General features: G+C 39.5%; 2 protein-coding genes across 5 annotated transcripts in view; one reads left to right on the top strand and one right to left on the bottom strand.

The window, feature by feature from the left end:
- The window catches only part of LOC6545705 (rab11 family-interacting protein 3), a 42,418-nt gene extending 36,322 nt beyond the window's left edge, over positions 1 to 6,096 (bottom strand). For all 4 annotated transcript variants that reach the window (XM_015158481.2, XM_015158479.2, XM_015158486.2 and 1 more), the window contains exon 1: positions 5,363 to 6,096. The gene's annotated coding sequence lies outside the window, so the exon portion shown is untranslated. The remainder of the gene's footprint in view (positions 1 to 5,362) is intronic.
- A 1,281-nt stretch (positions 6,097 to 7,377) lies between these two features.
- On the top strand, positions 7,378 to 10,768 carry LOC6545701 (transient receptor potential cation channel subfamily V member 5). Its single transcript, XM_001972678.3, has 9 exons — positions 7,378 to 7,997; positions 8,120 to 8,346; positions 8,425 to 8,704; positions 8,761 to 9,274; positions 9,334 to 9,560; positions 9,613 to 9,764; positions 9,830 to 9,938; positions 10,004 to 10,426; positions 10,480 to 10,768. The coding sequence occupies exons 1-9, from the start codon at positions 7,599 to 7,601 to the stop codon at positions 10,651 to 10,653; spliced, it is 2,505 nt and encodes an 834-aa protein (XP_001972714.1). The 5' UTR covers positions 7,378 to 7,598; the 3' UTR covers positions 10,654 to 10,768.
- The last annotated feature ends 1,962 nt before the right edge of the window (positions 10,769 to 12,730 follow it).

The following is a 12,730-nucleotide window of genomic DNA, read 5'->3' as shown; positions in this document are numbered from 1 at the left end:
TCCGAGACTTGACCAGCTGGTTGCCGTTGCCCTCCTCCGACGCCTCGACCCAATCCACTTTATGACTAATAAACTTGAACTTGTGCGAGAGAAAACAATTGAAAAATTGAACCGATGAGAACAGAGGAAGAAAAGAGGGGAGATATATCGCCTACATTGTTCAATTACCAGCAAGTTGTTTTGTCAGACACACATGTAATCCATCCATCTATCCATTCAACTCAATAATTATGCAGATGTCGTTTGGTTGTCCCAATAATACTTGTGGATTATGAAACCGCACGTACCAAAATAGGAGATACAAGACCCCAAGGAAGCTCATTAAAGACACCGAGCCATGTGGCAAAGGGGCGAGTTTGAATTCGATACGATTCAGAGAGTGGATTGCACATTTCAAGAGAACAATTCCGAAAATTCCAACGAAAAACCCCAATTAAAACGAGGAAAGTGCGGAGATTTCAACAGATCCTTTTCTCTCAAGTGGCAACAGATGCGTAGATACTTTTCAACTACCTGCTTGAGAAAGATCGCAATGCATCGATAAGCAGAAACAGCTGTTTTTCAATTAGTTTTGCTTGACTCAACAAATCATTCTTGTGAGGAGTATTTGCTTATTTAACTCTGCCAAATCTGTTCGAAAAATGCATTAAAAGAGGCAAACGTGTTTAATGCCTGGAAACGAGAACTTCGTTTAGCCGCAATGCATTTCAAATATAATACGTGCTTCTGTGGAATATTCAGCGACGCAGTAATCAATTGTTAAAGTAACTAACAAAGGCAATGCGATGTACAAAAAATTCTGCATTTTAAATCATTCTCCACTTGGATTTCAGCTAGTGAATGTATAAATATTGTGAATTTTTGGTGGTATTCCACCAACTCCACTTTTATCTCTCACTTAACAGCCAAATAAGCTAATCTACTAAATAGCCCCCAAAGACCCAAAGTGAACGCCCCAGATAAACAATACAAAAACGCCCACAAAAAACAGACACACTGAAATAACAATTAAGGAAAATGACAGAAAACCAAGAGGTTGATGCAATATTGATGAATTATACAAAACACAGTCTGGAAAAACAAAGAAGAAAATTTGTTGCCACACTTGAATCGGAAAAATTGGGTCATTGGAGGGAGTGAAATGGAGGGGAACATAATGGTGCTTAATAAGGAAGGAAAAGTGACAAAAGCCGGGGAAAAGAAAACAACTAATTGAAAACTCAAGTTACAGCTCTTAAATTTAACTTATACAATTTTCAATACACACATAAAATATACTAATATGGGAAAGTAAGAGTGGTATATAATAACATAAATATACTTGTAGTTCCCAATCCCCTTGCTTTACGAGTAAATCTTTTAATCCTTATGACGCTGACACGCACTGTATAATCTCACTCCACCCCGTATACTTTAAAATCAATTAGTAGGTCCACAGCACGTCTGAAACAACTCTTGAGACAAATCTCATTTGCGACTACACTGACATATTTTATTTTAGCTCAGTGAATTTATTTTTATGCCTCGAACTGTCGACACCCATGGAGGAACTCCCTCCGAGCATCTTGTTCCCTAGTTTGCACTCTATTCCTGATCCGGCGAATGCCTCGCTGGCAGTTCCCGCTAATTTGTGTCCCTCTCGCCGATTTTCTCCGGAGAATTCTCCGGGCGGCCGAGGAAAGCGGAAGCCCATGCAGGCCCACTGAGAATCCACAAGAGCGAAAATTCCACGTCAAGTTTTTGGTGGATGCCTTAGCTGAATGAATAATGGGGCAGGCGTGCCACTCCTTGTTTGTTGGGCGGGCAGGGCGAAGGCTGGGGGGCGGAAGAAAAGCCGGCAGATTTCGTAGACTTGTCTGCGAAATCTGAAAGGGAAGACTGAGGCAGGTCAGGAAAATCAGCCCGGAAAACACAGTTCTGGCTAGAGGGATGGCTATATAAGGAGTGCCAGCTTCAATGCTTCACAACAAATAGGAAACCTTTTTTAAAGCAATTTAATAGAATTAAATATTTTCATAATTTCAACAACTGAGTCCCACAACATTTTTAAATGTCTAATTAAAATACCGGATTAAAAAATAAATAAAAGTTTGTTGGCAGTTTGTTGACGTGTTACTATCACGTCGAATATTAGATTAGACATATGTAAGTTCATGAAATATAAAAGATACCATCTCCAATGTCTAATAACAAGTATTTAATAGACTTAGATATTTCATTTTGTAACATTTCATAGTTTAGTGCCTAATTATACAAACTCATGGCAACTTATTGTAAAATCCTATTGGAACTTTGTGTATAAATCTAGACAAGGATTGCAGTGACTAATAAAATAATAATTAAATATATTTCTATACAAGATGTAAGTTTTTTATCGGAAGAATATGTATTTGAACATGTTTATGCTTCAATAATTCAGTTAGCTTCCCTTTGCGGCGGCTAAAAACAATTCAAGCATGGAAAACAAGCCCTAGTTGTATTAGCCATAGTGTATTTAATGAAAGGTAAATACGGAAGTCTATCGCAGACATATAAGCCTGGTATATACATATGTGCATATGAGTGCACACATGTGTATCACTCAAGATGCACTCGAATACAACAAAGATGAATAGCGAAACACACCCATTGCACCACAAGGCAGAACGACAATAAAGAAATAAAAAAAACACAGGGAAACAAAACAGACTGTCATAAAATGCGACACCTGTTTAAAGTTGTACCGTACCCTCACCTCCACCTCCTTGCCCACCTTTTCAGTTCTTTTCGTGTGTTTGCAGTGCATTTCATTTACCGCAATTATTTACTCTGCTTAGATGCGGGCTCTTCAAAAAGGTACAAATAATCAAGATTTTCTTACAAACTGCACAGTGAAAAATATTTTATTACATTATTATATTTATTAGTAAAGTGTTCGCCTTAAAGTGCTTTAGTAAAATATATTTTTTAGAGAAATTAAATTGAAAGACCTTAAACATTAAAACGGTGGTTTAATTATTTAAAAATCAAACTAACGTTAGAGTGTAAAACAGTTGTAGTAAAGGAAACTTAATTGATGGCTTCTTCTTCTTCATTTCGGTGCATTGAACCGGCGGCACAGGTAGAAGAAGAGGAAGCAGAGGAAGTTGAAGAAGCGGCATTTGACCCAGTTTGATGGAATGGCATTTGAATGCATTTCCATTTGAGTCGCTCACTCAGTGGGTCGTTCGATCAACGAGTTTTTTCAGCTCGTTGTTTAAACCAATTAAATGTCAATTGGCGACGTCATCGGGCTCTCCAATCAGCCATTCATTCCAACCCTTCTTACAGCTTTTCTCACCCCATCTAAGCAGGCTTTTCTGGCTCAATTGAATTCCTTTTCTCCCCTCATTTGGGCTACTATTTCGTATTTCTACACCTCATTTTTGTTTAGATTTTGGCACAATAACAACAACAACTGGCACGAGTTCCCTCGTCATTGCCTTGTTTATAAACAAGAGAATCAAAAAAAAAAGCTGGCGTAAAATAAAATTAAAAGAAATACGAAATCTTTTTATTTCAACTTGTTTACCTTGAATCGCCGCGAATTGAAGTTCAAGCAATTAATTACACTCAATTTCAGCTACACTTTTTATAATTTTCTCGCTTTTGCATTTTTATGCATTTCGCTTAATTCGTTTTTGAAAAATGCTGCTCAATAAAATAATTAAAATACTAATGACTTCTTGGTAAGGGGTTAAAAACTTAAAGCGAACATTAACTGGCCTTAAATTATTTATAATTGTTTTTTAAAGAAGTGCATTCTAAAGTAATACCTTTAATTTACCTATGTTACATAATGGTTCCATTATCTTAAATTAAATATTAATTACCATTTGTTCGATTTGTTAGGGCTAAACAATTTGAAAGGGGATTTCTGTAAATAATACGATTTGTTTCTGGACACCTAAGTTGAAAATTAAAAACTGAAAAGCGCAAAAAACATGACCAAAACCGCTTAACTGTGCCAAGGCGAAATATTCCAAGCCAACAGCAAAATGTATTTCTTTCTTGTTTTTCTCTTTTGTTTGTGTTTGTTGGCCAGTATTGTTTTTATTTTTTGGCAGACTTTGCAAAGTGCAAATGTGAAACGAGAACCCCTAAACCATGCCAAACAGAGGCCAAAATGAACTTAGAGGAAATGAACGCACTTACGAAAAAAAAATATCAAATTACACTGTGCAGCATGATGCAATCCGCAGAGGAAGCAGCTGCCCCTGAAGATTTTCCATCTTCGGCCGAGTGGATCTCAAATTTCGTTGGGGAAAACTCAGAAGATACTCGAGTGCAAGATGAGCCACTTGTAGGACTGCATCCTGCGGGATAAGATAAGGATAAGGCAGGTGGTCCGGAAGTAGCTGACAATGCATCGGCACTTTAATTAATTAATCGGTGGCACAACTTCCTCAAACTCCAAAAACCACAAAAGCGCAGAAAAAGCGAGCGTATGGGGGAGAAACAAAAGCTAAAATAGCAAGTTAGCTAAACAAAAAGTCTACGATGTCTCTGACTGGCACGAAAACCTGGCTCAAACCCACAATGACAAAAGCGTAGGGAGAATTACAAGGGGAATCAACAGGGGGAAAATCAACAAACAAATAAAAACAATTGCGAATTTTCGCATTCGTGGAAATGTTAAAACTGTCACACACAAACACATTCGCCAAATAAATAATAGAGTAAAAGTCGTATACTCAATGTTACTAAAACAAAAGAATGACGCTACCAAAGTGTCTTCTCATAAGCTGTTTCAAATGACTACCTATTTGAGAATCAATATTGTTGAGAATGCGTGATACTCACAAAAAGAAATTAATGATAAAGAATGGGAAACAATTAAGTGCGTCATTTGACAGTCATACTAGTCACGCAGTTGATATAAATGAGTTAAATAACAAATTAAATTACTTTTTTTTTTAAGTTTATGTTTAAAGAGTTTTAACAACATAGTGCTTTAACCTAATTTACATAGTAAACAGTAAACCAGGTAGGATTTTAAACTCGCGAAATATTTATAACTCTGGCTGGTTTATTGACTTTAGAGAGTACCCATTTAGTATAAACCAAAGATCAGATCAGATGAGATCATTTGCGATTTATTATTTTTCCTAAAGTTAGATTCTGTGAGATTCTCAACTTTCGAGATTGGAACTATAGAATTTCAGATTTTGCACCCAAAACTGGTTATCATTGCCCCATTAGATCTCCTTATCTATTTACCTATTCAGTTATCTCGGTTGTTCCCTCTTCTTCTATTGCAGAACCAGAATAGCAGTACAGTTTAAACATTTAAATATTTTCTAATTGGCAGCCGTTTTGCAAACAGTTACTTCGGGCAACTCACCTGTTGAAATATATTTGCGTATCCAATTGGAGCAGACGAGTGGCGTTAACCGTTAGCTGAACATGAATTTGGTTAAAAACAAAAACGAATTATTTGCACTTGGCGCAAAGCCGCAACAACAATTGAATGGTGAAAATACAGGAACACACACACTCACACACGCGCGCGCAGTCCAAGGAGGGAGGGAGACGGAGATAGCCGGCGGAGCGCAACAGTTAGATTTCGTTGTTGTTGCTGTCTATGTATTTGTTGCAGAACAGGTAGGTGAACCAAATATTGCCTAAACTCGGCTTTATTTATTGTAATTCATTCGATTTTCTTGCACTTTCAATTAAAACAGCATTCTTCCCGTATGAAAACACATTTAGCTGTATTTTTATGAGTAAATTGTACTTGTACGCGTGCGTAACGTTGGCAACGTCTTTAGCTTCTTTTTCAAGTTGTGTTGTGATTTGGTGGATTTACGTGGGAAATTTCACCGCGCGCGCGCTATCGGAAATGTGTAAAATCTACAAAAAGCCAAAGCCAAATGCGAATAAAGCACCACCACTTTTATAGAATTCGACTTCACGCGCGCAGCAACAACCGTTCTTTATTGGTTACAACAAAAAGTATTAAAACAATGCAACTGCACTTTTGAGAGAAATCACACCGCCGACACGTCCGCTCACACTGAATTCGACGGCCGAAATCGCGCAGTTTCCGGTATGCATCTGGTTATATACTGCAAAGTGTGACCAGTCGCGGAAAGCCAAAATATACTGCATTTCGTAGGTTTGCTCACTAACAGATTATTTCGTTGCTACAGAAACGGTCACACTATTTCTCTCTAGCAATGTTAACTCTCTCAACAGAATGTTGCAATAATCCGTTACTATGTTAAGATTTTCAAAATAACATCTTAACATAGTAACGGATTATTGCAAATCCGTTACTATGTTAAGATTTTCAAAATAACATCTTAACATAGTAACGGATTATTGCAACATTCTGTTGCCTTAACGTATATTTAAAAATGTGTATCATCATATTTTGTGTTTTATCTAATGTTTTATTAATTATCTCCTCATTTTAATAGTTATATAACTATTTTTATATAGCTGTCCTCTTTTTTTTTTCCTTAGGAATTTCCAGTCAATTTCCAGTCTGAATTTTAGCCATTTTCAGCTTAAGCCGACTATCTGATTGGACATTCGTAGACAATAACGAACAATCGTTATCGGACGAAGTCCCCGCTAGGCCTATCCAACTACCAAACCTTTTTAAATAACATAGTTTTTAACATATTTAAATTTAATAGTTTTTGTATTGAATACAAAGAATGCTCATCTAACCGCCACCTCTAGTCACGTAATTATCGGATATCAATATATATTCTATAAAGTCACTAGCACTTATTTTCTGGTAGTTTATTTGTGAGATACATAGATTCCAATAAAATATTCTGGCTGCTTATAAATGATAGTAAAATGGGATTAGGCTTCGGGATCTAATTCTCATTTAGATTTTAAGTTTTAGTTACCTTTAAACTTATCGATATTATAAGCAATATCGACTTCTGTTTTCTAACTCTGGTGTGAACGCCTTGTAACAAATATTGTTGCGTAGGCATGTATGTAGATAAGATGTCAAAAATATTGGCACGGCTAAAATTAGACAGCGAAGACACACACCACATGTAGTGAGTCAATAGTTTTTGAAATCAAAATAAGTTTTTACGCACGTATTTTCTGCCAAACAAGAATAATGCAAAAATAAATTGCTCAAATTGTTAAGATGTATTTCAAGTTTTACATATTATTTTTTGAAGTATATTTTTAATTTGCCACACCTTAAAACGCCTATTTAAAACAGTTACTGAACCTAAAACGTAAAATTCATATATATGTAAGAAACAGGTAGATTTAAAGAAATCAACGACTAACCTACATGTCGTTGATAAATTCATGGCAAGCAAACAAAAACAAATGAAGAGGCCAACGAGACTTGTTGAACAGGTGCAACAGGTACGATGTCGTAGCAACACAGCGTAAACAATGCAAATGAGCCCAAGTTCAGCTGTTGCATTGGCAACGGACGTGCAAGGAAATGTTTTATCAATAGCCACCAATGGACAAGGACCTCGCCATAACAAATAGAAAATTCCAAGAGCAGACAGTTCCTCCAGCAATGTCGCGGTTCAAAAGCGTTTAGAAATTGAAAAAACCCACGGGCAAAGTGTATTCCGGATCGGATAATGGGGAATACGGAGAGCAATGTAACCAGCGGGGTGAAGAAGCAGGCCGGAGTCTCCACCCAGGCTCTGTACAAGTTCGTGAATCTCAAGGGCGGTGGCCTCCTCGTGGACATGATGAAAAGAGCCTGCCAAACCAAGCAGTTTGCTGAGATCGATCACGCCATCAAGACCAAGGTGGAGCCCTTTCTGTACAACAAGGGCGCAGGACGGTACTTGCCCATCTCGAAGCTCGTACTGCTCCGCAATCGGGATCGCCCCCGCACTCGCCAATTGCCCGAAATCCGAGCCCTCGAGAATCCCGACGACGACTTCAACATCCATGACTACTGTCCCGAGGTTTCGGAGGCCGAGTATATCTCCAATCCCACGGCCTATCGATTCGTCTGCTGGGATCTGAATGTGAGTGGATATATTTGCAACGATGCTTTCTATATTTTTGAATCACTGCTTTGTTGGATAATCAATTTAAGCTTAGAATTGTGGCTTTGGTTAATTAGTTTGAAATATACTGATCTTTTCAGATGCGTGGCGCTGTGGGCGAAACCATTCTCCATTTGTGCCTGCTAAATGCATCTTCGCTGCACGCTGATCTCGCCAAGAGATTGCTAAAATTCTACCCGAAACTGATCCTGGACATTTACATGAGTGACGAGTACTATGGAGAGAGTGTCCTGCACATTGCCATCGTCAACGAAGATCCCGCGATGGTGAAGTATCTGCTGGACGCCAACGCAGATGTTCAAGAGCGGTAAGAGTTGGCTTTAATTACCTACTTATCATTCAAAAGCATACATTTCAAAACTTGAAAACAAACATGGAAATTTAGGTGCTGCGGAGCTTTTATGTCGGCAGAGGACACAAAGTTTTCCCGGACGGACTCGCCGGATCACGAGTATGTGGCCCTTTGTCCCATGACCAACTACGATGGCTATGTTTACTGGGGAGAATACCCACTGAGTTTTGCCGCCTGTCTGTCGCAGGAGGAGTGCTTCCGATTGGTTTTGGCCAGAGGAGCCGATCCCGACTTCCAGGACACCAACGGAAACACCGTTCTCCACATGCTGGTCATTTACGAGAAGATCGAAATGTTCGATGTTGGCTACGAGGTAAAGCCATTTCCCACTTAGGGATGGGTAATTAATGTAAAGTGTAATTTCCTCAGGTCGGAACAAACATCCACATAAAAAACATTCAGAATCTCACGCCCCTTACTTTGGCCGCCAAGTTGGGCAGAGTCGAGATGTTCTTCCACGTGATGAGCATCGAACGGGAGATCTATTGGCAATTGGGTAGCATCACATGTGCGGCATATCCGCTTTTGATGATAGACACCATTAATGAGGAAACCGGCAACATCAACAAGGACTCCGTGCTGAACTTCGTGGTATTTGGCGATAAATTGGAGCACTTGGAGCTGCTCGATGGGGTGGTCATAGATCTGCTCAAGACCAAATGGGACACGTTCTGCAAGTCGCGGTTCTACAAGCAGTTTTACATGTTCGCCCTCTACTTCCTCATCTCGCTGTTCAGCTTCATCCTGCGACCAGGTCCGGACGCCAAGGACGAGGACGAGGATGGCGCCAATAGCACTATGGCTAAAAGTGATCTGTACAGGCAAAATGGATCGGACTCGTACCATCGGCACGGCAAGAGGGCTACAATGACTACCGAATACAGTTGAGTGTGGTCGCAAAATCAGATTGATTCTGTGTTCTAACAGACTGTTTTGTTTCAGAAACTTTTTGGCTCAACTTTACTGATTACTACGATCCGTCGGAGGTTGAGGTCTTGCCCGCTTGGTGGGAGAGCTACGCTCAGTGTCCTCTGATGAACCTCGAATCCGACTTGGCCAAGCTTCGCATTATGGCAGAACTGTTGAACTTTGTGGGTGCTATACTGTATCTGCTAGTCGCCTTGCGAGAGGCTCGATTCCTGGGCCTTAAGATGTTCATTGAGAACTTGGCAAGTAAACTCGTGTACTGAATTTTCATAACTGATTACATCTGATCCTTAGATGACGGCACCTTCGCGAGTTATGTTTCTGTTTTCGTGTGCCTTGATGATGACCATACCTTGGTTGAGGGCTTCCTGTCTCACCGAAATCGATGATCACGTCACCGTTGTGATAATGCTAACCACTGCGCCCTATTTTCTATTCTTTTGTCGGTAGGATGGACTATCTATCTACCTATTTTATACACATTTTTAAATATAATTTGTAATTTTGGCAGCGGCTTCAAAACAGTCGGTCCCTTCGTAGTGATGATATACCGCATGGTCATGGGAGACTTACTCCGATTCGTCTCCATCTATTTGGTGTTCGTGATGGGTTTCTCCCAGGTATGGATACATGTTCATTTTACTTAAGACGGGATTCTCATTGTGACTCCTATTTTTTCTGCCAGGCGTTTTACATCATTTTTCTGACCTTCGACAACCCATCGTCGCCAGAGGATCAGGACGCGGAGTCCAACCCAATGCCCTCGCCCATGGAATCGATTGTGGCCATGTTCCTCATGTCGCTCACAAATTTCGGCGACTACTATGGAGCCATGGTGTCCACGCAGCACGAGTACGAGGCGAAGATCCTGTTCTTCCTGTTCATGGTGATCGTGAGTGTGCTGCTGGTGAACATGTTGATCGCCATGATGGGCAACACCTATCAGAAGATCGCCGAGATCCGGAACGAGTGGCAGCGCCAATGGGCCCGGATCGTCCTCGTCGTGGAGCGGAGTGTTCCTCCCGCCGAGCGCCTGAAGAACTTCATGCAGTACAGTCAGTCCATGTCGGACGGCAGAAGAGCCCTGGTCCTCCGGTTGAACATGACTGTAGGTGCACAGTAGTTAACCTTTAAGTAAGGATATTACATAGCTACTTTCAGGACGAGGAAAAGGAGGAGATGAAGGAGGTGCAGGAGATGAAGCGCATCCATCAGCGCTTCGCCAAGAAGCGGCAAATGGAGCGCGAGGCCCGCGCCCTTCGACGTCAGCAGGAGTACGAGAAGTTCTTCGGGACCGCCCCCAAATCGGAAAGTTCCGACAATAACAACTATTGAAGCTCCACTCGGACACACCAGAGTCACTTACTTAGTTCAAGTTTTATTGGGCCATGTTGATATGTGTTCTTTTTGGGCAATAAATGTAGACTACATTGCGCTTCACGATTCGAGTTAAAGCGTTTTTACTTGTTAGAATAAGTAGTTTTCAAATCAAAACTGTTTCTTTTAATTGTTACGATTAAAGCAATCTCTTTAAAAGTTTATTTTTATAAGCCTGTTACTTTTTTTATTATCCTAATTTACATAAGTATTATATAGAACATCTCAAAATATTAATATACAAATCAATTTTGACCACAGAATAAGTAATTTTGAAATCTTTATTGCTTCTGTTTATTATACGACGATCTAAATCATTATTTGTATGACTCTATTACTTTTTATTATAATTCATAATAACTATTATATAGCATAGCTAGAAATAGAGATATATAGAACATTACACATACATTGCCACATAATCGATGACTAATTTAGACAAGCGACGCAAAATCTGTGGCACAAGTGTCGATGCATGCGAATGACAGTTGGCCCAAACAAACAAATATCAAACTCAAATTCGAATTCGAATTCACTCAAAATAACATTTAACAAAATCAATGTGCTTATGAAGTTCACACGAAGAAAAATGTTCAACAATGGGCCCATGTAAATATGCTTTTCCATTTGCATGTGGGTGGGTGGGTGCCATAACCATAACTCAACGAGTAGCACATTTTTCCGGCACTCGTGTGCGTTGACAGTTTTAAATCAAAGAGGAAAGCTGAAATGCAAACAGAGTTAACAAAGGTCAAACCCTCAACCCTTGACAACCCTCACACTCAAGACCCCAAAACGGCAAAATAAATGGCAAACTCTGCTTTCTTTTGCACTTTGATTTGCATAAATAATTTACTTTAAACAAACTCTTGAGTATCGGTGAACGAAGGTAAGGAAATGTTCAGCCAAGAAAAGGCAGACGAATGTGAGGGGGAAAAGGAGTCGGAGGAAAATCGAATTTTCTTTTTGACTTCTAGTGGCAGTTCACCCGGGAATGGTCCATAATTCTTATTTGAATGCTTGTTTAACCATTTCGGCCCTTCCCTTGCAATGCCAAATCCCAAAAGGATTCAACCTGAGTTGGCTATAATTCTTTGGTTTCTTTTTACAATTTTTGTAAAAGTACATGCCCAGCGAAACAATTACGATAGTTAGGGCCAAATCACAGACGGCATTTAAAAGTCATTTGGCAAACGCCCCTCACCGAAATTGCGCTATAAACGATGTTGCTTAAGGATCATAAACCAGCCCGATTTTCCGGGAACACCTAGAAGGTGAAAAACTGTCCGTTCGCAACAGCATTTTGCATTTCCCTTGGCCCATTACCTTCAAGCGCTTTTATTGTTATTGTTTTACAATGTTTGTATGTGCCGAGGGGCGTAATTAAACAGCTTTCTCAGCCTTTTTTATGACTGGAAATTTCACAAGTCGGGAGGCAAACGAGATCCATATCTAAGGTGTACCTTTATTTTCTGTATCTGAATAGGTGAATGCATTTATTTATGCGCTGTTTCCGCCAGCAGTTAACATTCTACTTAGCTTTTACCTCATATATAAACCAACAAATGAAACACAACAATTTGATTTAACATTTAGCTCGTCTTTAAACCAAAAAATAAAATACAAAATCGATTAAAGTCATTTTTCTTTAAGAAAAAAACAACGTATGTTTTATTTACTAATTTCGATTAAAGTATTTATTTTTACAGAAATCTTTGTGTATGATTTCTTTACTCATGTGCCATTGTCTGCAAAAAAGTTGACTAATGAGTGCTTATGATTTCCAAATCAAAGCTTCATTCAATTCTGTGTGAGAGCTAAAAAGAGTTTTCAATTTTTAGCTGAAGACCAAGAAAAATACATTTACATTCAGCCATTAGGGGAAGTGGGCGTTGATTTGGCCTGTGGGCGTGGCCGCACCATTCACAGCTGCCAGCGCAGCAGAACCCAAAACATATGATTACGCAACGAACTCGACACCTAAAACTCCGAGCCAGACTCCGGATCAAAAGGTGTGTAATTACATGGCCAGGAC

Source organism: Drosophila erecta, unplaced genomic scaffold (genome assembly GCF_003286155.1).
Source record: "Drosophila erecta strain 14021-0224.00,06,07 unplaced genomic scaffold, DereRS2 tig00000021-arrow-pilon, whole genome shotgun sequence".
NCBI lineage: Eukaryota > Metazoa > Arthropoda > Insecta > Diptera > Drosophilidae > Drosophila > Drosophila erecta.
This window is presented reverse-complemented; position numbering and strand designations above follow the sequence as displayed.